The following is a 25,157-nucleotide window of genomic DNA, read 5'->3' on the forward strand; positions in this document are numbered from 1 at the left end:
TATACCACATTTAGCCAAGAGGCTTCTTCCATGTTTTGAGTATACCCTTTCTTCCTTTCTTTTTAAATGTTGCTTTGAAGATACTTGTATTTTTTAAAACTCGTTTAAATGTACTGTTTCTGCTTTGTGTGACCATACACTTTATCTCTGCTTTTGTTTGTTGTAGGTGCAACCAAACAGCTTTCCATGGCAGTCCCCTTTGCCATGCAGTAATAGCCTCCCTGCGACCTGCACAACTGGCCAGAGTAAGGTGGCAGCCTGGTTACAGGACTCGGAAGAGATGGACAGATGTGCAGAAGGTCAGTTTTTGCCCTGTTTGGGCTATGAGAATAAGCCAAAAAACCAAACCAAAACAGAAACTAGAGAGGTGCTACCTCTTCCACCCTGGCCCCCTTGATGGCCTTGATGTTTCCTTTTTTCTATTTTTATACACCAAATCCTTCTCCATCCCATTACTCAGGCTTCTTACCAGTCAGTTCTCCAGCACCCTCAAAATTGTAGCTAGTGTTTGCCCTTACTCTGACTTCCACCACTTAACCTTCTCTCTGCATCTCTGTACCCCTCCTTTCTTCTGGCCTCCTTAGCCTCCCACCCCTGCGACCCTGGGGTCATCACACAGAGGGAAGCCTCTAAGGAGAGCCCTCTGCCCATGCTCCCAGACTCTCTTCTCTGCCCTCCTTGCTAGGTTACTTCCACGGCTGCCTTCTCTGCTACTCTTTCTTGTTCACAGAACAAGCATGTTTCCTGACAAGCCAGCAGTAAATGGTGAAATTCGAGTGCACTGCACCTTAGATCCACAGTCACTCATTTAGCATTCCAGTATGGACGAGTTATTAACTATGCTGACTAGTACATGATTTCCTCACTCTGCCGTCTCTGAGCCTCCTAATCAACTTTTACCTTCTCCAACCTTGTAATTAGCCAGAGCATGTTGGTCCATACTTGATCCACTGCTCATTTTCATTCTATGAGACAGTTTTCATTTGACCTGAATGTCTACAGTATTTTTATTAGCCCTCTGAGACACCCACATCCCAAACTCGATCTTTGTGTGAAAACATGATTTAAGAGGCAATCTATATTCATAAGTAATGTCCAGCTGACATTCCATAAGAAGGGTTTTACTTCAAGGTATTCACAAAACACTCAGACTTTAATTTCAGTATATTAACTTTAGGTTGAGGAAGAATCTAAGCTTTACTTTCCTAGAATTCTGCAGGGTTGCCTCAGTAGTGATTTTAGACATTTCAGCCTCTCCTTTAAGTTCTGCAGCCTTACACACATTCATGGCATTTAACATGGCCACCTGTATTCCTGAAATGATTAGTCCTTCCACTGGTACAATATCTATTTATCTGACCAAAGTGAATAGACATTGGCTTTGATGCTGAGAAGCCTCAGGCTGTTGGAGGGATGCTCTCGTCTGTCTGTTTCAAACTACCTCTGTGGTCCCTTGTATCCTTGCTCCAGTGTTGGGGTGATCCTCCTTCACCATTGGGGTGATCCTCCTTCACCCCATCCTGATTCCTCTCCCTGTGTCCCCCATCCCACATTTCTGTTTTCCTTCAGGATTTAGTGCAGTAATTATCTCCTGTCTTGGGGACAACGACAAGTCCTTCCTGTTTCACTAGTTCCTGCTCTCTGCCCACAGACTTCAGCTTCCCTACGATAATTAGCCTTTGTGCCTTTTTATTCTATGAAAAAAGCATTCTTGGTAGCAGGAGGCCATCTGCTTTGTTCTCAGGCCTCATCCTCTGACCTGCCCTGCACAACCTTCTTTAATCAGCTTCTTCTCATTGTTCCCATGAAGTTTTCCTTTTTCTCTACCTGCTTCTCCTCTGCGTCACTGGAATTTTCCTCTGGCCAGCCTTGGCTGCAGGGATGATCAAGATTCAGTCTTCCGCTTTGTGCTTCAATAATAGTAACAATAATAGTAGCAACAGTTTATTGGGTGCTCATTGTGAGCCAAACACCAAGCTAAGCATCTTGCATATGTAGTTTTATATAAATCTTACAATAGTGCCAAACAGGGATTATGTACCACCTAATTTTATAGACAGTTAAACCGAAGCTCAGAGAAGTAAGGTAATTTGTCTGTTACACAGCAAATACTTGGCAGAGCTGGAGGACTAATCCAGGCCACCTTGATTCCAATAACTATACTCTGTGCTTTGAAGATGCCGGGCATGCTCATAATTTCAACTGAGATCTATTTTGATGATGATAATGGTTGTGGTGGTAATGATGATGGTGGGGTTGGTGGTAGAGGTGCTGGTGGTGGAGGTAGTGGTGGTAATGGTGATGGTGGAGATGGTGGTTGTGGTGGTAATGGTGATAGTGTGGAGATGGTGGTAATGGTGGCAGTGGGCTGGTAGTAGATGTCATGGTGGTGGGGATGATGGTAGTTGTGATAGTGATGGTGGCAGTGGCAGTAATGATGGTGGTGACGGTGGTGGTAATGGTAATAATGGTGGTAGTAGTGGTGGCTAATAAATGCTAGACTTCCTATACACCAGGCACTGTTCTAGTTTTTTTCTGTACATTAACTCATTTACTCCTCTCAACTCCATTTTACCCATGAGGAAGCTCAGGTAAAGAGAAGTTGGCACACTTCACCACGTTCACTCGGCTAACAGCAGAGCCGGGATTCAAACTCAGGCATGCTTGCTCCAGAGCATATGCTCTTAATCACTGTGCCACATTCCTCTCCGCAAGGCTGGCTGAGAGCTCTCTTTAAATCTCAGATCCCTGCATCCAGCCTGTGCTGCATCCCCACCGCCTCACCCCACCATTGGCCCTTCCTCTCTCTCTGGTGTTTGTCGCACTGCCATCTCTCCGGTGTCTTCCCTGAAAGTGGGACCAGCTCCTGCCCTTCCCTGTTTCTCTTGGTACTCCTGTCATAACCACCCCTGAACCTTCAGGGTCAGCTGTGACCTCCCACCCCGTTCATCCATCCAAGGCTGAGTTCTGTCTGTTGTCTTTGAAAACATCCCCGTTCCGTCCCCCTGTTACCTGCCCTTTCCCTTGGGTTCCCTCTGCTTTCCTGCCTTGGGCCCACCACTCACTGTGCTCCGGGCAGCCACATACCTCCTGACTTATTCCATTGCTCTCAGCCATAAGACATAAGTGTTGCTACTATTTCCACTTTGTAAATGAGAAAACTGAAATGGATGGGGGTTAAGGAATTTGCCCAAGATTACACAGCTGCCCTGATGGAGAGATTGGGACTCCAGCCAATGCACACTTTACTAACCCTAAAGCCAATTTTTTGTCTACTGCATAATGCTCCCTCAAGACTGTTAGTTCTTGAAGTAGCTTTTATGTAAAAAACCCTTCAGTGGTTCTTCATTGCCTCTGGGGCTTTAGCCCAAACTGCTTAGCCCAGCATTTAGCAACCTATGCTTTCAGCTTTCTGGCCCTACATACCATTTCAGCCTTGCCTTCTGTAGACCCAACCAGACTTATTTGCTATTTCTTGAACATGTTTGTATGTTCTCACCTCCATGCCTTTGCGTAGGCTGCTCTTCCCAACCTGCAGGGCCCTACCTACCCTCTCCACCTTCCTGTTTTGCTGAATCCTTTCCATCAATCTTCCAGATCCAGAAAAAATTCCACTCTCTCTTTTAAGTCTCTTATGATAACCTAAACCCACAGTAACTCTCCTTTTCTGAAACTCCTTTTGCACTTTTTGGTCTATACTGAGTATTTGTCATGGAGTCCCTAATATTGAGATTGGTTTTGTTTCAAAAGTAATGATATTTCTTGGTTATTTCATTGGTTGCATTTCAAAAGATGTAACATCTTATCAAATCCATAATATATCTGACTTATAGTTCTAATATTTAAAGTGACTGGCATAGATCCATGTATTTGGATTTCTATCAGTCCAGATCTTCTCAAGCATATAAGGGAATCACTTGGCTCTTGGAGTGTATTTTTTTCCCATAGAGGTAAAGTGTTGTTTGTATCCTACATGATATCTTTATATGCCAGCAAATGCCATCATTAAAGATGGCTACATAGTGGTTCAACAGACAGATTGGTTATTGTGTAATTTTTTTTTTCCCACTAGAATGTAAATTCTGTGAATCTTACTTTACTATATTCCCTGTGCTTAGAACTGTGCTCAGTACTCAGTGTCCTCCCAATCAATGGTACTTAAAGGAAATAATAAGTGGATAACTTTGGATATACCTTAATTTAGTTAACTCTTTCATAGTTGGATGACATGTTTCTTTTGAGAGCAAGTCAGGTCAAGATGAGAAAATAAGTAAACTGTTAGTCAAAATTTAAAAACTTAAATATCTATTATAAAAAATGTAGGCAGTTCTTTTTGGCATAATTTTTTTCTCAGATTCTAAAATTAGATTGAATCTTAATTTGATGAGATTCTACAGAGTTCTTTGTTAAAGGGTATTTTTATTGTCTTGAAATCTTTGTAATCCTTGCGTATAGACAGACACTTAGACAAGTAGTGAAATCCATCTCTTCCATATTCTAAAGGACAGAAGTGTTGAAGAATGATTTGTCTTGGTCCAGGTTAAAGCTTTAAAAGATGATTATTCACAATGATATCAGTACTCCTTTAAGAACATTTCTGGTTTGCATAGAATTTTCTCATCTACCTTATCAGTAGACAGATAAAAGAGGTAGATATTACTATTACCATTTGACAGGTAAAGAAGCTGCGACCAAAAACTGTAGAGTAAATTGACTTCTTATTCTTAGTTTTGAGTTCTTTGCCTTGAATTGAGTTCATTCACAAAGTTCTCTTTCCATTCTTAGAAAAAGGGTGAGACTGGCCAGTTAGCTCACTTGGTTAGAGTGTGGTGCCAGTAACACCAAGGTCAAGGGTGCAGATCCCTTTACAACCAGCTGTTAAAAAGGGGGGAGGGGGAGAATATTATTTTGATTTTAAGCCCCAATTCCAGATTTCTATGTGGCCTTCATAGCACCAAATATGTGGAATAATCATGATTATTAAAAGTATGAATGGAATATTTACTGAAGAGAAAGCCCAATGGATAGATAATGTAAGATAAAGCCCCTACAAGCATGGTGCTTAGGATGTCATCTTGTTCTTTAAAAGGCAAGTTAGAATGTAGGTCCCTTTCTCCTCTTTCCTCTAACCCCTTCTTTGCACATCTTTTCTCCCTCATTCCTTCACTTTTATCTTCTATATTTCCTAACTTTCCAAGCCACTTTTCCTTATTTTCTTCGTGGGGAGGGGGGCATCCCTTGAACAGTACTGCTTCCCCTGAAGGTAGAAGGAGGGCGGAGGTGGAGGGGCACTGGCTTGTCAGTGCTGTCTTCCTTCAGCATCTCCATTGGGTGGTTTCTTCTTTGAAGGAGTTGATGGTCAAGTGTGCCCGTTAAGAACAATAGCAGCCCTAGAACAGCCCATCAGGGCTCCATCCTGAGGCAGATGCTGCCAAGAGGAGGGGCCTCAGAGTGGCCTGACCCCTAGGTGGATTGCTGCTGCCCTGCTTTCCACAGAGTGTGCACAGATTCTGAGTCCTTATACAAAGACCCTCCTAGCAGTCGCCCCTCTATTTTATTTTATATCCACCAAAAAAAAAAATCCACCAGACACAGCTACCTACATTATTTGACCTAGCTAATTTTAGCCATACTTAACAGCCACATTTTACTGGATATACCATATATATGACAATTCAGATCTTTGAGATCTGAACAACACACAGAGAACAAGAATAAGAACAACCACTTTATAATTTAACAGAGATTTATAGATGTGCCCTTTTATGGTCTTTTCATAAATAGTACACACACAAAATTAATCATATACCTGGAGGATATGTTCTAAATATTTAGTAATTAAGTAAGTAGTACCAATAACTGAATATTCTTGACTGTGTTTAATTTCACATATTAAAGGTCAGTTTTTTTAAAGAGTGATGTTTTCTTATGCAGATCTTTAAAAAATTCTCTATTGTTCCAAATATACCAAAAAGTTTAAAATAAAACTAAAAGTCATTTCTTCATTCTAAATGTTAATTCAAACAGAATTGAGTTTGATGCCCAGGTGATGCTGATGGTGCTGGACCAAGGAACACACTTTGAAAATCTTTGATTTAGTTAATATGACATCTCTAATAGATTTTAAAGAAATCATTCATTGCAACATTGTCAGTGAGGTGAACTATAGATACACATGTTTAACTGATTTTGTATGCCATCCTGCTTTTCTGAACTTGACTTTGCTCCCAAATTCCAGGCAACCACCTTATAAACAATTTTAGAGGAGCAGGTGGAAAGGTTCCTAAGAATAAAACCACAGGACTGCTGAAATTCCCTCTATGACAAAGGCCGTCAGAGCAGGAAAATAATCACACAGTTTGACTGAGATTTTAATGGCTTCTATACTCATAGCTGCTGATTTGTAAGAGTGGGCTTTGAAATCATCTAATAATCAATTGCTTTATGGTTCTAAACCAAAGAAGAGTCTGTTTTCTTTCACTTACTCGTAGCTTCATCATATAAACATGGGACTGACTAATCAGATTTTCCATAATTGGGGTTGAATCCCTTTTATTACCATCACCACCAGTCCCTGCTCAGTTCTTACATATTTTTATTTCTGGTTTTTATTAGATCTTGCACACTGCCAGTCAAACCTTGTAGAACTTAGCAAACTCCTGCAAAATTTGGAAATACTTCAGAGAACTCAATCAGCACCTAACTTTACTGACATGCAGGTAAATGTATTACTGCGGCTGGTAAAAGGACTTAAGATATTAACTTATAATCTTTACTGGATTGTTCTATGAATATATAAGGTAACATTTAAAGGGAAATAACTACAATAAATAATAGTTTCTGTTCTGAAGTTATTCTTAATATTTTCGAATCTTGGGGTCATTGTGTTACTTAAGATGACTATTTTTATATGTTTTCCATTTAAATCCAAACTAACAAAAAGAAATAAATATATGAATCATTCTTTCATGTTTGTGTTCCATTAGGAATGATAGCTTTGAAGATGAAATTTAGATACTTTCGGAATTATTACCATCTTTGTATGTGGAAAAAATACTAAGATCTCAAATCTTGTTTTCATTTTATATGTCAGAAAAACATATTTTATAATTAAGTTTTTGTCTCAGCTTTTAATGCCCACAATTCACCTAATATGCCTTTCTCACCTGGCTGGTTTGTTTATAGATTCTAACAATGATTTTTTACTAACTTGCTGTGCTCTCTTTGTCTATACCTGTATCATGTGTGTGAACTTAATAATGCTTTGTTGCTCTTAACTATTTGTGTAATGTAGGCTAACTGTGTAGATGTTTCAAAGAAAGACAAGCGGGTCACAAGACGATGGAGAACAAAAAGTGTCAGCAAAGATACAAAAATACAACTGCAGGTACAGATTTTACTTTTCCTTCATTCATGTTTTTATATACTTTTAAAGTACTGGTCTTTATATCTCAGTTCATGGGAGTTAGATTGAGAGAGCAGCTTAACTGCCTTAAAGCCAGTACTTTTCAAACTGAGTTATATTATCTAAAATAGGAAATCTATTTTCCTTACTCTGGAGTAAGTGAAAAAAATTTAAAAGAGAGGTTAAAATTATACAATATGGCAGCATAGTGGTATTTTCATTCTTAATTATGGCCTTAGAACCATTAAGAAGATATTTTAACAAAAAGTCACCTTAAAAATCTAGTGGGTTGTAATGAACATCCACTTATTATATACTAGATCTTAAAAGAGGCTTTTGTATGTCAGCTTTGTCCAATCTTTTATCCATCAAGAACAAGGATAGGGGGTGTAATCGATTAGAAATCAACAAATTCGGGTTCATGCCTAATCACTGTGATTTTCTGGTGATATCAGTTTGAGCATTCCTATTCAATTTTCTGGGCTTCCATTTGTTCTTGGGCAAAGTGTTAGAGTAAATTTAATGATCTCTGAATTCTTTCAACTCTAAAGTTCTGTAATTCAACAAAGATAGATATTATTTGGCTGTCAACAATCAATTTAAAATCTGAACTAAATCTTAATGGCTCATAAATTTACTTTAAATTTATTGGAAATAAATTATTTGAAATAAGTAGTTTTAAAGTTTTAAAGTAAGATCTGCTTATGTTATTGCATTACAAAGATAAACCTCTTATTTCTTAAATCATATTACTTTTGGGACTTTAAACTAGAATCACTACTGTTCTCATTATAGCTGTAAAGGACCCTTACCCTGCATAGTCAAAATTAGACTTTATGATTTGGCTTTTTAAAAACTACATTATAAATCAGTTTATGTTCTAATACGCAAATAAGAGGAATTGTTTTTCAGAATGCTTGAATGTCTTCTGAATAACTAATAAAATAATTCTAATTCTGACTAATTCTGACATTGTTTGTATTGTAATTCTGAATGTGTAAATAACAGACTGTTGCTTTGCTCGATAATCTAATGTATTTGAGAATACAAATTTCATTTAGAATGTCCACATTCTATAAACACAATTTTTCGTGCTCCTTTGTTCAGTATGTTTTTGTGTGTTTTCCCTTCTATTCATAAAATTAATACTTTAGGGATAGATATGCCAAATGATTTCACAAGAAAATTACTTAAAATTGCTTTTGGCAATTTCATTTGTTTTGAGTTTGTGATTGTCTTCTCTCTCTCTCTTTTTTTTTTTTCTTTTCTTTTTTTGGTTTTCTTTTTAAAGCATGATATCTATGCTTATCATAGCCAGGAAAAAAGAACCTTTTTTATAAATAAAAGAACCGTTACTATAAATAAAATAATTGAAGAAGGCTGGCATTACAAGAACATATGCATTTGTGGATATATATTATTTCGATCTTGTTTTCATAAGGTATGCCATGGAATAGAGTCTTTTTCTCAGCTGTTGTCCTTAATTGATTGTTTCTCAGTGAGTTTAAAAACAATGGCCTGGCCACTTGCTGTGGTTAGGAGACCCCTCATAGTCCCCATATCACTCAGTTTTTTTCTGAAGGGAACAGAACACAACTGTGAATACCCCTCCTAGTCTCAGGCTGTGCATTTTAATATGCAGAGAAGTTTTGAAGATTTTTTGAGTCAGCAGAAGAAAATGTTCAAAAAGCAGGAAAATATTCTTTACTCATATTCCTGCTGCATGTTTGCTTGTTTGTTTTAAAATTTTTATTTATGCTTTGTTTTTGTTTTGCCAAAGAGTGACACAATGACCTTTGTAATTCTAGTTTAGCTATACTTGAGGGAAATTGAAACCATCTCATCTCCACACTCAAAGAAAATTTTGCCTTTTGAAAAGTAGGAGATTTAGTTCCAGCTCTAAGTGCAAACAAATAGACTTAGGGGTGGCAGTAAGCTGTTAAACCCAGAGAAACTCCACTTCCACTTGGACTAAAACAAAAGGAATTACAGGGTGAACACTGCAGAATTTGGTACCATCCCTGGACATTTTCTGTTCCCCCAAACCAACAGGTCTTCTTGGAGCTCTTAGGATGCTCATTCTCTATTACTGGGGAAGTTAACTTCAAATTCCTTCAAAATGCACACATGGCTAAGGAATCATAAGTTCATCCAGTGATGACTATGACCAACATGAATATTATTACTCACCAGTATTTTGCCAGCAGAAAGGCATAGCATTTGTTTTCACTCTGGTGAATTAAACATAACCACCACCTTCTTGCACCCAAATACCCATTTTTTTTCCTTTTGTTTTAAATGTGTGGGGTTTTTGTTTGTTTGTTTTTTTGTTTGTTTTAACTGTGGGAATCCCATCTAAGTGTGCCAAGTATTTGTTTTGAGCCCATAATCATCTCCCTACTTGAACCACCTTCCCTGATGATCACTGCTGCAGCCAGTTGGAGAGAGCCCAGTTTTCATCCCCTGTGTTGTTCGTAACTTTCAGTACAACACCATTTGTGAAGAAGCTCAGACTGTCTGGTGGTGGCCTTGATTGTTACTACGGTCATTGTTACCGATGTTGTGTCTCTGAACTTTGTATTTAACATTCTGTAGTAGTTGTCATTTTGAAATAATTATAAAAATAGATCATTTTAAAAATTGACTTCAGGAAAGTAGAAATGAAGAATGTGTTATACTGAATGTCTGATTGTTTACTCTTGCATAGATTAAATTATGCTATCATTGAATGTGAAAATTAACTTCTGGATGTATATGGCCAGATTTCTACTGGAAGCCATTGGGTAGTTGGCCTCATGAACCTATTGTGTAACTCATGAAGTCAACATTTGTCCTCAAAGATTCTGTGAGAATTACTTTTTAGAGAAAGGATTTCTGTCTCCCAAACTTTAAACTTTCTGGTTCTCATAAAAATCTCCGTATCTTTATGCAGTAACAGTTTGATTGTGTTTTAAATGAGGTAGAAGAGGGCAAGAAGGGAATGATTTTAAAAGGTTTGCTGTAGAAGAAAGAGCTGCTAGATTTCCTATGTTGCTAATAGCAAGAATTAAATACTAGATCTCTAGATGCTGGAGGAGCTGAGGAATAGTGGGAGGTATGTAGCAGCAGATAAATGATCCAATGCCTTTCATGTGTATCTATCCTAGATCTCACAGATACTCAAATTACACTGCAGGGTAAAAATAAATTCTTCTTTCTTTTACTACATTAAGTAGAAAGGGTTATTGTATAGAAAATTTTTTGTGGAAAACAGACTATGTATGTATGTGTGTGCACGAGGATACATCCAAGAGTTCGTGGCAAAATAGTATTAAAAGATAATACAGATCTTTCCATGAACTTTTTGAAGTAGCTTTGTACATGTACACAGAAGATTTGTAAGGATTGAAGAGAAATAGGAATATAACTTGGAAAATTTAAGGAGAGTTGGAGATATAAGAATTTAAAATATTTTTCTGTCATTACAAAAGACTAAAGAAGTTATACTGTTGTTTTCATCTGGTCAGTTGGTGATTCTAAGAGCATACATCTTATTTAATTGGAAATGAAATTATTGCTTAAAACCTTGGAGAGTCAGAATCTGTCAGATGGAGGCAGCTGAGTGATAAGAGGAAAATGTCCCTTCATCCCATCCATCATAAGAGAGAAAAAAAAAAAAAGAAAGAAAGCTCTAGGATTCTTCTGTTGGTTTATGCATAGGTGCACACCACTAAATGAAACCTATGCTTTCAGTTTTTCATAGTTGATCTTTATAGGTATTGTCCCCACACACTGAGGAACTTGATATATTTTTTTCCCTATTCTATGGGGACTGGTTTCCTCCTTAGGAAATTCTTCGGCTTGAAAATCCCAACACTATTCCCAATGTTGGGTCCCAGCAACTGAGTTTTACGGCAGGGGATTAAGTGGGGAGTTAAAGAATCCTAGTACCCTTCCACTCACTTTTTTCTCCCAGTAAGAAATAAAAAAAAATTCTGCCTGTCCAGCAGGAGGCTCTCATTATAACCCGTTCATTTTAGCTTTTGCATGTTATTTAATGTTTTTTCTGAACTTATTTTTTTCTTTGCTACCATTTATTGAATACCTTTTGACTTCATATAACATGACATCACATAAATAAAACAGTGTGCATATTTACTTTACCTTAAAATCGCAGGCTGTTCATCCATTCATAACTCTCCATCTCCTTTTGGGGTGGGGATTATATTCAGCAAATAGACTTAAGGTATTTGAGTGATCTGCAATGAGAGCAATGAGCATTTCTCATGGCATGAATGCCCCTTCGAGCTCTTTTCAATGCTGAGATTTAAGAAAAGTCAACTTCAGTTAAAAACTCTCCTTCTCCCTTGTCTGATTTTCTTCCATCCTCCCATATCCCATCCTCTCCTTCCCCCATCCTATGTTTTCTCCCCTCTTTTTTTCTCCCACTCACTGTCAGGAAGGGCCACCTGCGAAGGGCCAGTTCAGCACTACTCGGCGCCGGCAGAGGCTAGCGGCAGCAGTGGCTACAACAGTGAGTGGATTTCAATCTCAAGTGGAAGTTTAATAAGAATGAGAAACTGTGTATGAGGGTAACCTCCCCTGTTCTGATGGTGCCACTCGTGTGCAGTGGCATCACTGTGGCCCACTCACGTCAGCACAGCTTTCGCATGTTCTCTGGCTGTCTTTGCATGGCAGGAGTCGAACACGCGTATTCGTTTTTGCAGTAGAGAACTATTACATCATCCAGTTCTTTACTTTTACTATCAGCACAAGAAATAATTTAAGTCACGATTGCAAAACTGAGTATAGTACCCCTTGATGTGGGATTTCCTTAAATTATATTGTTATGTGTGTGTGTGTTTTTTTTTTTTTTTGCCATACTGATAATAGAACCTTTGCTAACTGATTTGTTTTCTTAAGAAAAGTCATGTTACTACAGACATAAATTGTGCTTTTTTTTGTAGCAATGTGACTATTTGAAAAGGATGTGAGAATAAAGAAATGAGAGGGTAAGAAAAGGTGAATTTTGATGTCATCTCTAAATGGCTACCCAAATTACACTTAGCAAGAGAAAATTGTTTTGTGAAAAGAATGTTGGCATGAAAATCAGAAATGATAGAGTAGAAATGAAAAAACCACAGAGATAAATGGTGTTTAATACATATCTAGAGGACTTCCCCCACCAGGAGAAAATAAAGTGGACATAAGGAGAGTAGAGGACATACTGAGGTGGTTAAGGCAAATGAATAGTGAGTTGTCCATACAGAATATAAAATGGAATATCCAAACACAAGAAACCTTTGCTGGGTAAAAGTAAATCATAATATTTGCTTAATCATGAGATCCTATGAGCTTTTTAAATACAGATTACTGAGTTTATAGAAATCATGGATGTTAGTTTTTTGGCTATTAGATAATATATCCTGAATTAACAACAGTCTTGCTCTCGCTGAGGATAGAATATATTTTAAGACTAGAATTGCTGAAAAATACGAAAAGATTTTGCTTGCACTGTAGGAGAATGAACGGTGGTGCAAGGATTTTGGGCTTTCTACTTTATGATTAGTAATTGACTCTTGCTTTATATCTGAGTGTTAACTAGTTTGTTTGAGAAACAGAATTGCTTTAGATTATGAAATGAACCAGTGACTTGGAATTTATTAGGGAACTGAGTTTTAAACTTACAATTCTGTGAACATATGAATAAACAAATTATTGAAATTGCTTTTATGGTCATTGTATATCTTGTGCATATTCAGATGCAGATGAATAAAGTCCATGACACTGATGTGGCAATAGATGCATGTCTAATCAGTTAAATATTCTTAAATGTAATTTGTATTTACAAAATTAAGAAATCCTAATGGTTATTAGAGAACAACATCTCAGTATGGAAAGGAAAAGTCAGTCATTTTCTGAAAATATTAATGTTTCCTTAAATAACATACTTCTAAGATAACATGCAGGGAAGTGATTGGGTTTCACTTTTTAAATCACAGATACACATAGTGAATATAATAAAACTGGGACTATTTGAAGAGAATGGGCTTATATTTTTTAATTTGGGAGTTGAAGAGAAAAATCTTTTAAGAGAAGAAAGCATCAATGCCAGAAGTCATAAGAATAACTTAGTGTATCTGATGAGAAAAGCTACTGGCAACGTTTAATAATATGTTTAGGAATAACTACGGAGAATGGCTACTCTAAACTCTCTAGAGTTTATATAAGTTTGACTCCAGACCAAAACATAACAAAGTCGAGTAGGACCTTCAGCTGCAGCCCCCACTGCCACCCACATCCCAGTGACCTGAAGCTGGTGACTCAGCCCCATTTCTTATAGAGCAATGGTTCCCCTTAATTCCCAGTCATTCTTCTTCCCACCGCTGAAGTTATCTCAGACATTTTGAGCCTGTCCTATCCTGCTAGGTGCCTTTTACCTAGAATTCTTCCAAATGATTCCCAGTCACTTGTTTTCCTCACCCACCCAGGTGTCTGGGGCAACTGAGATTGCTCCCAAATAAAAGTTTACCCAAAAAGATTTTTTTTGAAGTTTATTCTGATTGACCCTTAGCACTCAGAATGGCCAACTTGCAACACCAGCCAGACCCAACAGAACAGGAGATTGGAAAAAGAGAAACACTGGCCCTTCCCTATGGGATACACTGAGGATACCAAAGCACTCAGTAATCCCGAAAAGATCCCCGTACACATAATGCAGAATAACAACAGTAGGCAACTTTTCAAACTGGCTCGTTAGGTCCTATAAGCTTAGTATCTACCTTAGACCTACTGTGCTGCTTTCTTTCATGTTTACCATTGCTCATTTTCAATGCCATCATTTCAGTGTCAATTTATTTCTCTTTTGACTTCTTCATAGACAGGCGTTAAAAGCATCTCCTAACATCCCCATTCCAAACTGCGGTTACTGGCACCAAAATATTCCAGGATAAGGCTTTCTCCCTGTCATAGGACCTCACGAAAGCTTTGGGTTTCTTTCCTCAGCAGGTAGAAAAGCCCAAATCCAGCATCAAGTGTTCTCAGGTATAAATGTGGAGAGCTGAAGGCAGCTCCCACTCTAGTCATCACTGAGAGAGAAACTAGTTACCACTTAAATTTTTGAATCCCATAATATCGAAATTGATGAATCAAAAACTGAGTAAATAAGTCCCCAGGCTGAAGAGATATTCAGTTAGAGTTAGATCAATACATCCCAAGTTGTATTCTCAATTTAATCTCATGGATTCCTCAATTAAAACGACCCATTCCACACACTTTTCACAAAAAAGATATCAATATGAATATTTTCAGTCAGAAGTATATAAAAATTAGTTTTCAATTTCCAAGGAACTGTCTGATTGCAGTTTGAATAGAGCATTCCAAATCTCTTTCCCAGGGGGTAATAAGAAAAGCCACTTTTACTGTTTTAATAGCTAACTTAAATTTCCATTATTTTCAAAATATAAATTTGTAACTTATGTTTTTCTTTTTGGCATCTGACTCCAACATTTAATAGAGAGGCCATTATCTCAGGGACAAATCTGGACCCTTACTGGACTCTGGATTTCCACTGCAGGATGGCCTCCGATGCAACATCTCCCCCAACTCTCATGACCCCCTCCCCACCCACTCAAGGGAAGAGATGCCTTTCCTGAGTCCTGCCAGTCCTTGGAGTGTTGAGGACACCTGAGTTCAGATAAAACCTTCTCCATGATCCTCAACACATTACATCCCCCATGACCAAACACACACATTCCTTTTTCTCAGTACCCTTCTAGTTCCTTGTATCAAGAAACCATATCATTAAATCTGGAAACTCCCTAGTCTACCCACTTCTTCAACTCAGTCTGTGCCTGTAATCTCCTACTCTCCAGCCACCTTTCCATGGATTCTCTGTGTCCCTCCTATAGGGATATGGGCTGACTTCTCTTTCTAGATTTAGCATTACCATAGTTAAAGTCAGAATTTCCTTTATCTGTCCTAGAACATTCTTTCACACACATCCCATTCCTTTGTAGATATCCCCAAAGTATCTCAGTCATTGTTATCAGTAAATAAGTAACAACCTGGACAAGATTCCAGCAAGTTGTTGAACCCTAGCACTCCATTTTCTCAAATGGTTTATTTGCCACTTCTGTGTCTCAAATCTGGATCAATCAGAAAGTTTCAGCCTGATAAGATAAACAAGCTGTTGACATCTTGCAGCCCAGTGTATCTAAGGTACCCACAAAGGGTGAACTAGAGTTACTTTGATAACTGCAGATACCAAATGCTTTAGATAATGTGTGGGTACTTCAGAAAGTTGGTAGAAAAGTAGAATTGGAAGATAGTACAAAGCCTTCATAAACTTTTTGAAGACATGCTTAGCTGAATTGGGAGGGGGAAGCTTCATGCTTATTCCTTCCCCACGATGCCTTGGATATCTTTTGAAGTAAATAACTCTGCCAGGGCAAAGCTACATCAGAAGGACCCTCTGTCTAGTCTCACCTGCCCTCAAACTTCAGCTCAGGCCACACTTTATGGTTCTTCTCTCCATCTCCATCTGTCCTCTACATCCTTAGAGAGAAGGCACCCTCTCCCCTACCTCCTGTCTCTCACCAAATCTGTTAGGAAGTTTCAAGTAAAAAACAAAATTAAAAAAAGAAGTCATTCTGATGTATATGTACATCAGACAAGGTATCAGTTCCATCCTCCTATGGCATATTTCCTGTTAGGAAGTATGAGTTATCCTTTCAATTATACAAAATTCAACTTGGGGTGGAGACCAAAAAGAGTCTGGTTCTTCAAGACAATTGAATGAACGTCTATGCAGTAAGAATTATGGAGACATTACTGGTGATATGATTTGCAAGAGGAGTTGGTATTTCCATTTTCCAGGAGTGCTTGGCTGACAGCATTTTTAATGCTCAGTTTGCGCCTGCTTGAAGGGGAGGGGAAGATGCTTTGCTCCCACCCATCACAGTACTCCAGATCCAGCCCAGACAGGGAGTACCGCTAGCCATTTGGGGAAATCTATAGTAATATGACTTTTTCTATGTAATGCTTTTCACTATTGGCCAGTTCATAAGCCATGTTCATATATGTACCAGAGTTGTGTGTAACATACAAAGGTAGACCACAGTGATTTATATAAAATATATTTTATTTACTTATTTATTTATTTTAATAAATAAATTTTAGGAGTAATTGTTAAGCCATTATTGTATTTACCTGATTTGTGTTTAATCTAATGGCTACAGAGCAAGTGAATCTTTCAGTATATATGTCTCTTGAATTTTTACATGTTTAGTAAGATCTTGCTCCAGGCTCAGATAGAAGTGAGCATAAATAGTCCAGACTTTGAAAAAGAAGGTCGGTCAGCTACATCACAGTGCAGACTGATGTTTCTTGACAGTTATTTTTCAGATACAAATGTAGGTTCAGAGTTGAAGCTTATCTGGGATTATGCCTTTTCTTCCTGTCATTTTGTAGTCATCTCTGTAACTGAGAAACCGATGAGTCTATAGCAATTCTAAATCAGCTCTGGGAAATGAGACTCCCCCTACCCACCCCAACCACCTGCAAAATAAATGAGTACAGAGCGTCTCTGGTGACACACCCAGACACACTATTATTTTGAAGAATGGGAGAGATCTTTTCTGTGTAGGAGAAGGTGGAACAATGAACCATTGCTCTTTAATAATTTGTATTTTCCCTTTTCAGGTCCCTTTCAGTGCTACCATGTCACCGGTTCGATTGCATTCCTCCAACCCCAACCTCTGTGCAGATATTGAATTTCAGACGCCCCCTAGCCACCTCACTGACCCTCTGGAAAGTTCAACAGATTATACAAAGCTGCAAGAAGAATTTTGTCTAATTGCACAGAAAGGTAACAACAAATATAATGCACCCTTTAAAGAGGCTCTCTTCTTTGATGAGAGGTTTCCCTTTATTCTTTTATCTTTGTCTAGGTAGTAATGGTAGAAAGATTAAATGACTTTATTTACTGGTTGGAGTTCTGCTTACAAAATGCAGCAGGATGTGAGGCCTGCATCTTGGGAGAACACACATCACAGGTTTACAGTTTGTACTGAATAAAGAAAGTATTAGGGGGCAAGGGGAGACAAAAAGTGTTATCTTAGGCAGTCCAGCAAACTACTAATGCACAAACATCTTTTTTTTTTCAATGTCTTTTAGTTATCATTTAATACATGTTTATTTCTGATCCTTAGCAAGGAAAAAAATAGATTCTGTTTGAGTCTTTCTCTTTTTTTATTAAACAACACTCATTTGCTGTATTTTACAGTTTGTAGGTCAGGAATTCAGGCAGCCCTCAGCTAAGCAGCTAAGCTTCTGCACCACGTATCACTAACCTGGCTTACTCAGGGGCTTTTGGCCAGTGGCTGGGCTGGGCTGGGCTGAAGGACCAAGGCTTCCCTCACATGCCTGGCACGTCTTCAGGGCGGCTGTGCCCTTGTTGCTCTCCATGGTAGTATAGGGCTTTAAGAGACTGGGAGTGGAAGCTGCTAATCCTCATCAAGGCCAGCTCTGGAGCTGAGGCAGCATCACCTCCGCTGTATCCTACTGGTGAAAGCATCTAGGACAGTTCAGATTTGAGGGAGGGGAAGGTGGCCCACCTTTGAGTCTCTTTTTTATATTAACTTTTCAGTAAGGTTTGTTGTGTAAGTTAAATGTTTATCACCCACAGAGAATTAGGGTATCATAAAAAAAGAAGCAGGATAAATAGAGGGTAGGTGGACTAAGCAGTCCTGTCTGTGCTTAACAGAAGAGTCGGCTTCCAAATTAATTCCCTCCTTATTGCTATACTATTTTACTTTCAGCCCAGTACTTTGTTGAATCCACATAAATGAAGTGATGTGTAGGCATTTGTCTTAGGTATTATGAGTAATCTAGAGATGATTTAAAGTATACAGGAGGCTATGTGTGGGTTATATGTAAATACTGTGCTATTTTATATAAGGGATTTGAGCATCTCGGATTATGTGCAGGGATTCCTGGAAACAATCCCACGCAGATATCAGGAGAGATGACTGTACATTGTATTTTCAATCACTAACTCCTTACTGTGAATTAATTACATTTATTTTCCCTGGGGCTGCTGGTAATAATTTATAAAATGTTCTTGAAAATGTTTCTTAAAGGTAACATCTCAAGTTTCTCCCTAATACTCAAGGGCCTGGTGGCTCAGGAAGAGAAGTGGCACATGCAAGGGTACTTCATAAAGTTTGTGGAAAAATAGAATTGAAAGATAATACAAATCTTTCCATGAACTTTTGAAGTACCCTCATACTGAGAGCATCTCTGGGAATGTTGAACTCAGCAAAAATGTATAATCTCAAACCATCAGCAAAGATGTGCTATTAGATATTTCTTTAATTACACAATCCTAAAACAATTAAGCTAAATTATTTTACCCCCTTTTTTCTGTAGATTTCTCAATTGAAATTCTGTAAGGCCAACTCTTTCTCCCCTGTCATTTTACTCCTAGTGCATTTTTATTGCATTGCTTAGCGGGATGCTAATTATGTCATTAGACTAGAGCAATATTATTTTGTTTATATCATAGCATAGATTTATAGCCAGTACATTTTTACTTTGTGGGTTGGGAGGGATGGGTGGGGCAGCAGGTAGAATGAGACAACAAATGTGTGAGTTTAGTGTATGAGTACAGCACAGCTGCTAAAGGAAGATGTATAAATTTGAAGAAGGCCCCAGACACATAGATCAGTGGAACTGAATGGAAGGCTCAGAAATAAACATATACAAGTATGGTCAATTAATTTTAGACAGGGCACCAAAAAGACGCATTAAGAAAAGGACAGTTTATTTAATAAGTGATTCTGGGAAAACTGGATTTCTACATGCAAAAGAATGAAATTGGATACTTATCTAACACCATACACAAAAATCAACTCAAAATGAGTAGAAGACCTAAACATATAACCAGAAACCATAAAACTCCTAGAAGAAGACATAGGGTAAAAGCTCCTTGACTTTGGCCTTGGCAATGTTTTCTTGGATATCATACCAAAAGCTCAGGCTATAAAAGAAAAAATAAGTAAATGAGACTACATCAAATTTAAAAGCTTCTGCACAGCAAAGGAAACAATAAAAATGAAAAGTCATCCTACAGATTGGGAAAAAATATTTGCAAACCATATATCAGATAGGGACCAATATTCAAGATTTATTAAGAACTCATGCAACTCAATAGCAAGAAAACATGTAATCCAATTAAAAGAATTGAATAGATATTTCTCTAAAGATGGCATAAAAATGGCCAACAGGTACCTGAAAAGGATCTCAACATCACTAATCATCAGGGAAATGCAAATCAAAACCACTGTGAGTTATCTATTATGATAGCTATTATCAAAAAAAAAAAAAAAGACAACAGCAGTTGGTGAGGGTGTGGAGAAAAGGGAACCCTTGTACACTGTTGGTGGGAATGTAGATTGGTGTGGCCATTATGGAAAACAGTATGGAGATTTCTAAGGAAATAAACAGAACTACCATATGACCTAGCAATCACTCTTCTGAGCATATAACTAATGGAAATGAAATCACCACCTCTGTCTGCTCTCCCATGTTCATTGCAGCATTATTCATAGTAGCCAAGATATGGAAACAGCCTAGGTGTCCGTTAATGGACAAATGAATAAAGAAACTGTGGTATATGTATAAGCAATGGAATATTACTCATCCTTAAAAAGGAGGCGATCCTGCCATTTGCCACACATGGATGGGATTGAAAGGCATTATGTTAAGCGAAATAAACCAGACGCAGGCAGAAAAATGTTGCATGATCTTACTTATATGTGGAGGAAATTGGGAGATATAGGTCAAAGGATACAAAGTAGCAAATACGTAGAATGAACGAGTCAAAAAATCTAACATACAACATGAGTACTGTAGTTAATAATAGTGTATTGTATTAAGGATTTTTGCTAAGTGAGTAGATTATAGTTGTTCTTGCCATGGGGGTCGGGGGTGGATTACTAAATGAGATGATGGATATGTTAATTTGTTGCATTCTAGTAAGCATTTTAATATGTCTGTGTCTTATATTATGTTGTAAACCTTAAATATACATAATAAAAATTTTTTTTTAATTTTTATTTTATCGATATACATCGTGGCTGATTATTGCTCCCCATCACCAAAACCTCCCTCCCACCTCCCTCCCCCACTCCCCGACAATAATGTCCTTTCTGTTTGCTTGTCGTATCCACTTCAAGTAGTTGTGGTTGTTATATCTTCTTCCCCCCCTCCGGTTTGTGTGTGTGTGTGTGTGTGAATTTATATATTAATTTTTAGCTCCCACCAATAAGTGAGAACATGTGGTATTTCTCTTTCTGTGCCTGACTTGTTTCACTTAATACAATTCTCTCAAGGTCCATCCATGTTGTTGCAAATGGCAGTATTTCATTCGTTTTTATAGCTGAGTAGTATTCCATTGTGTAGATGTACCACATTTTCCGTATCCACTCATCTGATGATGGACATTTGGGCTGGTTCCAACTCTTTGCTATTGTAAAGAGTGCTGCAATGAACATTGGGGAACAGGTATACCTTTGACTTGATGATTTCCATTCCTCTGGGTATATTCCCAGCAGTGGGATAGCTGGGTTGTATGGTAGATCTATCTGCAATTGTTTGAGGAACCTCCATACCATTTTCCATAGAGGCTCTGTTGAAACTATATATTTTTATTTCAACAGGCACACAGATTCTCTATTCTAGAAAAAAAGATCTTTTCTATGACTGTAGGTTGAACTCTTTTGAATGCATTAGGAATTTTAAAATGGGTGAGGAGTCTGCTTCTAGAATTACCAGTAAGGTTTATATAACCCAGCTATCAAGTCATTACCTTTTATTAATGATAACAGACTATATCAGATAAATCAATAGATTGTGAAGCCCTTTGTGATCCTACTGTTTTTCCCCTTTAAGTTAGGCCATATATTTTGTGCTAAAATTTTCTACTTCTTTTAAAAATAACCTTTCTCAAGTGAGGAGGTACCGATTTTAGAAGACTTTACATATTATAGTGACTCTTAGTATAAAGACAGGATTTGGAAATTCACCCTTTCTGTTGTTCAAAATTAAAGACTGCCTCAAATTTTAGTAGTGTAAGTTGTTAAGTATGTGGGAAATGGGAGGGGTGTTGTCTTTATTGCTGCTTTTAAATCAAAGCACTTTTGACTTCAAGAGATTCCTAGCTGAGAAAGTAATGTAAGTGCTATTCTTAAGACCAAATCATTTCCTACCTCCAAGAGAACTAGTCAGAACTTCTAGATCAGCTGCCTGTTTTATGTTGGCAAAACTTATAAAATGCTCTTTTTGGGGGGCATGCTTTTGGGAAATCATTTTTGGATAGTTTGAAATGATTTGCATGAGATTTCATGCTGCATAGAACTGCTCAACTATTATCAAATATAGCAAGTAAAACTTACTCTCTTCTAGGTATTATAAACTAATTTCTAAGTATCGATATTTAGAATTGATATTGGTATTTTATATGCTACTTCCAAATCTTTATTGGCTTGTCTGGTATGAAACACCAGAATTTTCACCCAGATTAATTACAATTGCCATATTGTTTTTGAGTATAGATATTCTAATAGATTCCATTTTAAGGTTGATTGTTAATTAGACTGTAACACAGCCTTTTCAGAAAATGTCTGTGTATGAGTTAAAGTCTTGTGAAGTTTATAATTTTGTATATTCTTTGTGAATACATTTGATATTTGTTTCTCACTTTTCTCTCCAACTAGTGCATTCTCTTTTGAAGTCTGCATTTAATAGCATAGCTATAGAGAAAGAGAAGCTGAAGCAGATGGTTTCTGAGCAGGATCACAATAAAGGCCACAGCACGCAGATGGCACGGCTCCGACAGTCACTGTCTCAGGTAAATGAGAGTGTTTGTTTCCATGTGCATGACACATTCCCAGCCCTGCAAGGCAAAAGATAGGTGTGGAGGCAGCCAGTCATGGGGATGGCACATGCCTCTGACGTTCACCCAAGACATTGCAGTGTCAGTATTAGATTTCATTACTTTTCTTCCCCAAAATGTCAAGGTAAGAGTGAAAATAAACCAAGCTTGTTTGCAAGCATATTATTTTTATTTTGGCTCACTGGGTACTTAATTCTTCTCTGAAGTCATTTATAAGGTAGCCCCTGGTTTTAAAAAGGAATCATGCATTTATACGATTCACACATCTAGAATATGTTTCAGAATATATTCAGTCCAATATAAATAGAACAAAATCTACTAAATCTTTCACACTTAATATTTTCTCCCACTTTCAATGCATTTTATTCTGTTGAAAATCACCAATACTGTTACCCATTTTTGTTTTCCAGTTTGTACTGTTGGGATTTTCTTCCTAAGATACTTTCTAAAGCTAGACTTTTATATTTCAGTATGTGTAATACAGTTGAGCCTATGTATATCAAAGTTGAAATTACTGATAAAAAATTTTTAAGCTGTGCTTATGCTTTTTTACACTGAGTACTTCCTCTGAAGTAATTATTTTCTTCAGTTAGTCTGTAAATGTGCTTATTTTAATTCCTTTGAGAATTCAATGTTCTTATATGATTTGTGTGAGAACTTGGTATTTATATAAGATATCGTTCACTTCCTGGTGCCTTGGATCAGAGCGAAGGAGCAAGCAAATCCTGGGTAAGTGGTTCTCCATGTGCATCAGATCCTGCTTGAATAGTTTCCCTCAGTCCCAAAAAATTAAACTTAACTCTATCACCACGTTTTATGTACCTGAACTGTCAGCATATTTTCAGTGTTAAGCTTCATGTCACGGTGCTGTTATCTGGGCCACACTTTCTGCATTCACCATAAAACACTGCCAGCTGAGGTGCATATGCTGCTTGCAGTGCAAAATCAGGGGCTTCAAGGGTATGAGCATTAAAAGTGAAAACAGTCCTTCCAGTCTGCAGATGGCTTTATTCATAAGAACACTCTGATGGCTTTCCCTGGACTCTTCTCATGTCTTGTATCTTTTGAACACTCAGTTGACGTTAATTGATCTTCCAAATCATTATTCTAAAAGTGTTTTGAATCAGAAAGATCAAAGTAACGGTCAAGTAACAAGCAGATATCATCTTGTAAACATGTAAAATGCACTCTTGTCCCCCTAAATGTTGCAATGTTTCTTTCAGATGCTTTTAATGATGGAGACTTAGTGATATAAATCTATCTTATACTGAGAGAAATCAGAACATCTGTTGGTTTCTGCTCACTTATATTTATGTGTTTGTTGGTAACACAGAGAATGGTCAGTGGAAATCTAGGTTTGGGCTTCAGGTGAGACTAGAAATGATTATGAAGAGAAATTCTAAAACAACTATTAATTTGTTTATTTATTGATTGTATTTCATTCAACTGACTATATACTACGTATTGTGCAAGGTGTGGAACACCAGGATAAAGGAGTTCTGGCCATATTCCCAAGAAGCTCATGATATTCCTGGAAAGCGCATGATTAGTGAAATCAGCAGTATTTACTCAGGAAACAGTTAAATGGACCACACTGTAGTCCATTCAGAGTATTGCATGGGTGGTACAGAGTTCCAGGGTTTGGTTGTTCAGAGGAATGAGAGATCCATGAGCTGAGAGCAAAGCCACAGGTCAGGCTTTGGGGAGGAATCAGGCCTTGAATTGGGCCTGAGTAGACAGCAGCTGCTCATCAGGAAGGACCTCATGATAACCCAAAGTAAAATAAAGCAAAATTATATCAACTGCACATCCCTTGGTTAAAATATTTCCCTCTCTTGTCAAAACATACTTGTATGCATCTAAAGTTAGAGACTGAATAGATCTTTGCTAGTGTTTTAGTCCATTTTGTGTTGCTATAACAGAATTACCTGAGACTGGGTAATTTATAAGGAAAAGAGGTTTATTTGGCTTACGATTCTGGGACAGTTGCATCTGGCATGGGCCTCAGGCAGGGAGCCGGTGGGTACAAGCAGATCACATGGTGAGAGGAAGCAAGAGAGAGAGAGAGGTGCCAGGGTCCTTTAAACAACCAGCTCTTGTGGGAACTAATGGAGCAAGAACTCACTCATTAATCCCCCCTCCTCCAGGGAGAGCATTAATGCATTCATGAGGGATCTGCCCCCATGACTCAATCAGTTTCCAACACTGCCACATTGGAGATCAAATTTCCACATGAGTTTTGGAGGGGACAACACATCCAAACTCCATCAGTTGGGTTGTTTGGTGTGTTATATTTAGTTTTTTTAACCACAAAGCTTAATTTTATCCTCAAAAGATGTGAAAATAATTTGGAACTAGAAAGACCATTACACCCTATTCTCTAGAGAGTTCAGTGCTTGCAATTGTGTATTCTCACAGTGTTTTGGCTGTGTTCACATTTTCATATTTGTCCATACCCTCACACTGGGCCATCTGTTCCCAACACCTCTGAGTCAGGACTTTCTTTTGGAGATCACTGCAGCCTTTGCTTGGCATTTAAGGTTATGGATGGTTCACTACTTTCTAGTGAATCACTATCCATGATAGTGAGATAATACTCCTGACCTAAAGAAGTGCCAGCGTTGGTAGAAAGCGGGGAATAGGTTTCAAAGACTCTGAGGGAGAGAATCAGCATGGCTTGGAGACCAGCTGAATGTTAGAGAGGGACAAAAAGACAAAGCCAGGACAAGTCCAGGTGTTTACTTGAATAACTGGGTATATAGATTGTTCTCTTCCCCAAGAGAGGGAGTGTAAGAGGAACTAGTTTTGGGGGGGTAT

General features: G+C 37.9%; 1 protein-coding gene across 13 annotated transcripts in view; it reads left to right on the top strand.

The window, feature by feature from the left end:
- Nucleotides 1-25,157, top strand: part of OSBPL6 (oxysterol binding protein like 6) — a 218,228-nt gene that overhangs the window by 164,556 nt on the left and 28,515 nt on the right. For 7 of the 13 annotated variants that reach the window (XM_063095497.1, XM_063095555.1, XM_063095545.1 and 4 more), the window contains 7 exons: nucleotides 167-299; nucleotides 6,616-6,719; nucleotides 8,697-8,846; nucleotides 11,844-11,918; nucleotides 17,087-17,252; nucleotides 22,162-22,295; nucleotides 23,046-23,069. In XM_063095497.1, the coding sequence (XP_062951567.1) occupies nucleotides 167-299; nucleotides 6,616-6,719; nucleotides 8,697-8,846; nucleotides 11,844-11,918; nucleotides 17,087-17,252; nucleotides 22,162-22,295; nucleotides 23,046-23,069 (786 nt within the window). The remainder of the gene's footprint in view (nucleotides 1-166; nucleotides 300-6,615; nucleotides 6,720-8,696; nucleotides 8,847-11,843; nucleotides 11,919-17,086; nucleotides 17,253-22,161; nucleotides 22,296-23,045; nucleotides 23,070-25,157) is intronic. The other 6 variants (XM_063095537.1, XM_063095563.1, XM_063095572.1 and 3 more) reach the window with 5 other exon arrangements.

Source organism: Cynocephalus volans, chromosome 1 (assembly GCF_027409185.1).
Source record: "Cynocephalus volans isolate mCynVol1 chromosome 1, mCynVol1.pri, whole genome shotgun sequence".
In the NCBI taxonomy this organism is placed as follows: Eukaryota; Metazoa; Chordata; class Mammalia; order Dermoptera; family Cynocephalidae; genus Cynocephalus; species Cynocephalus volans.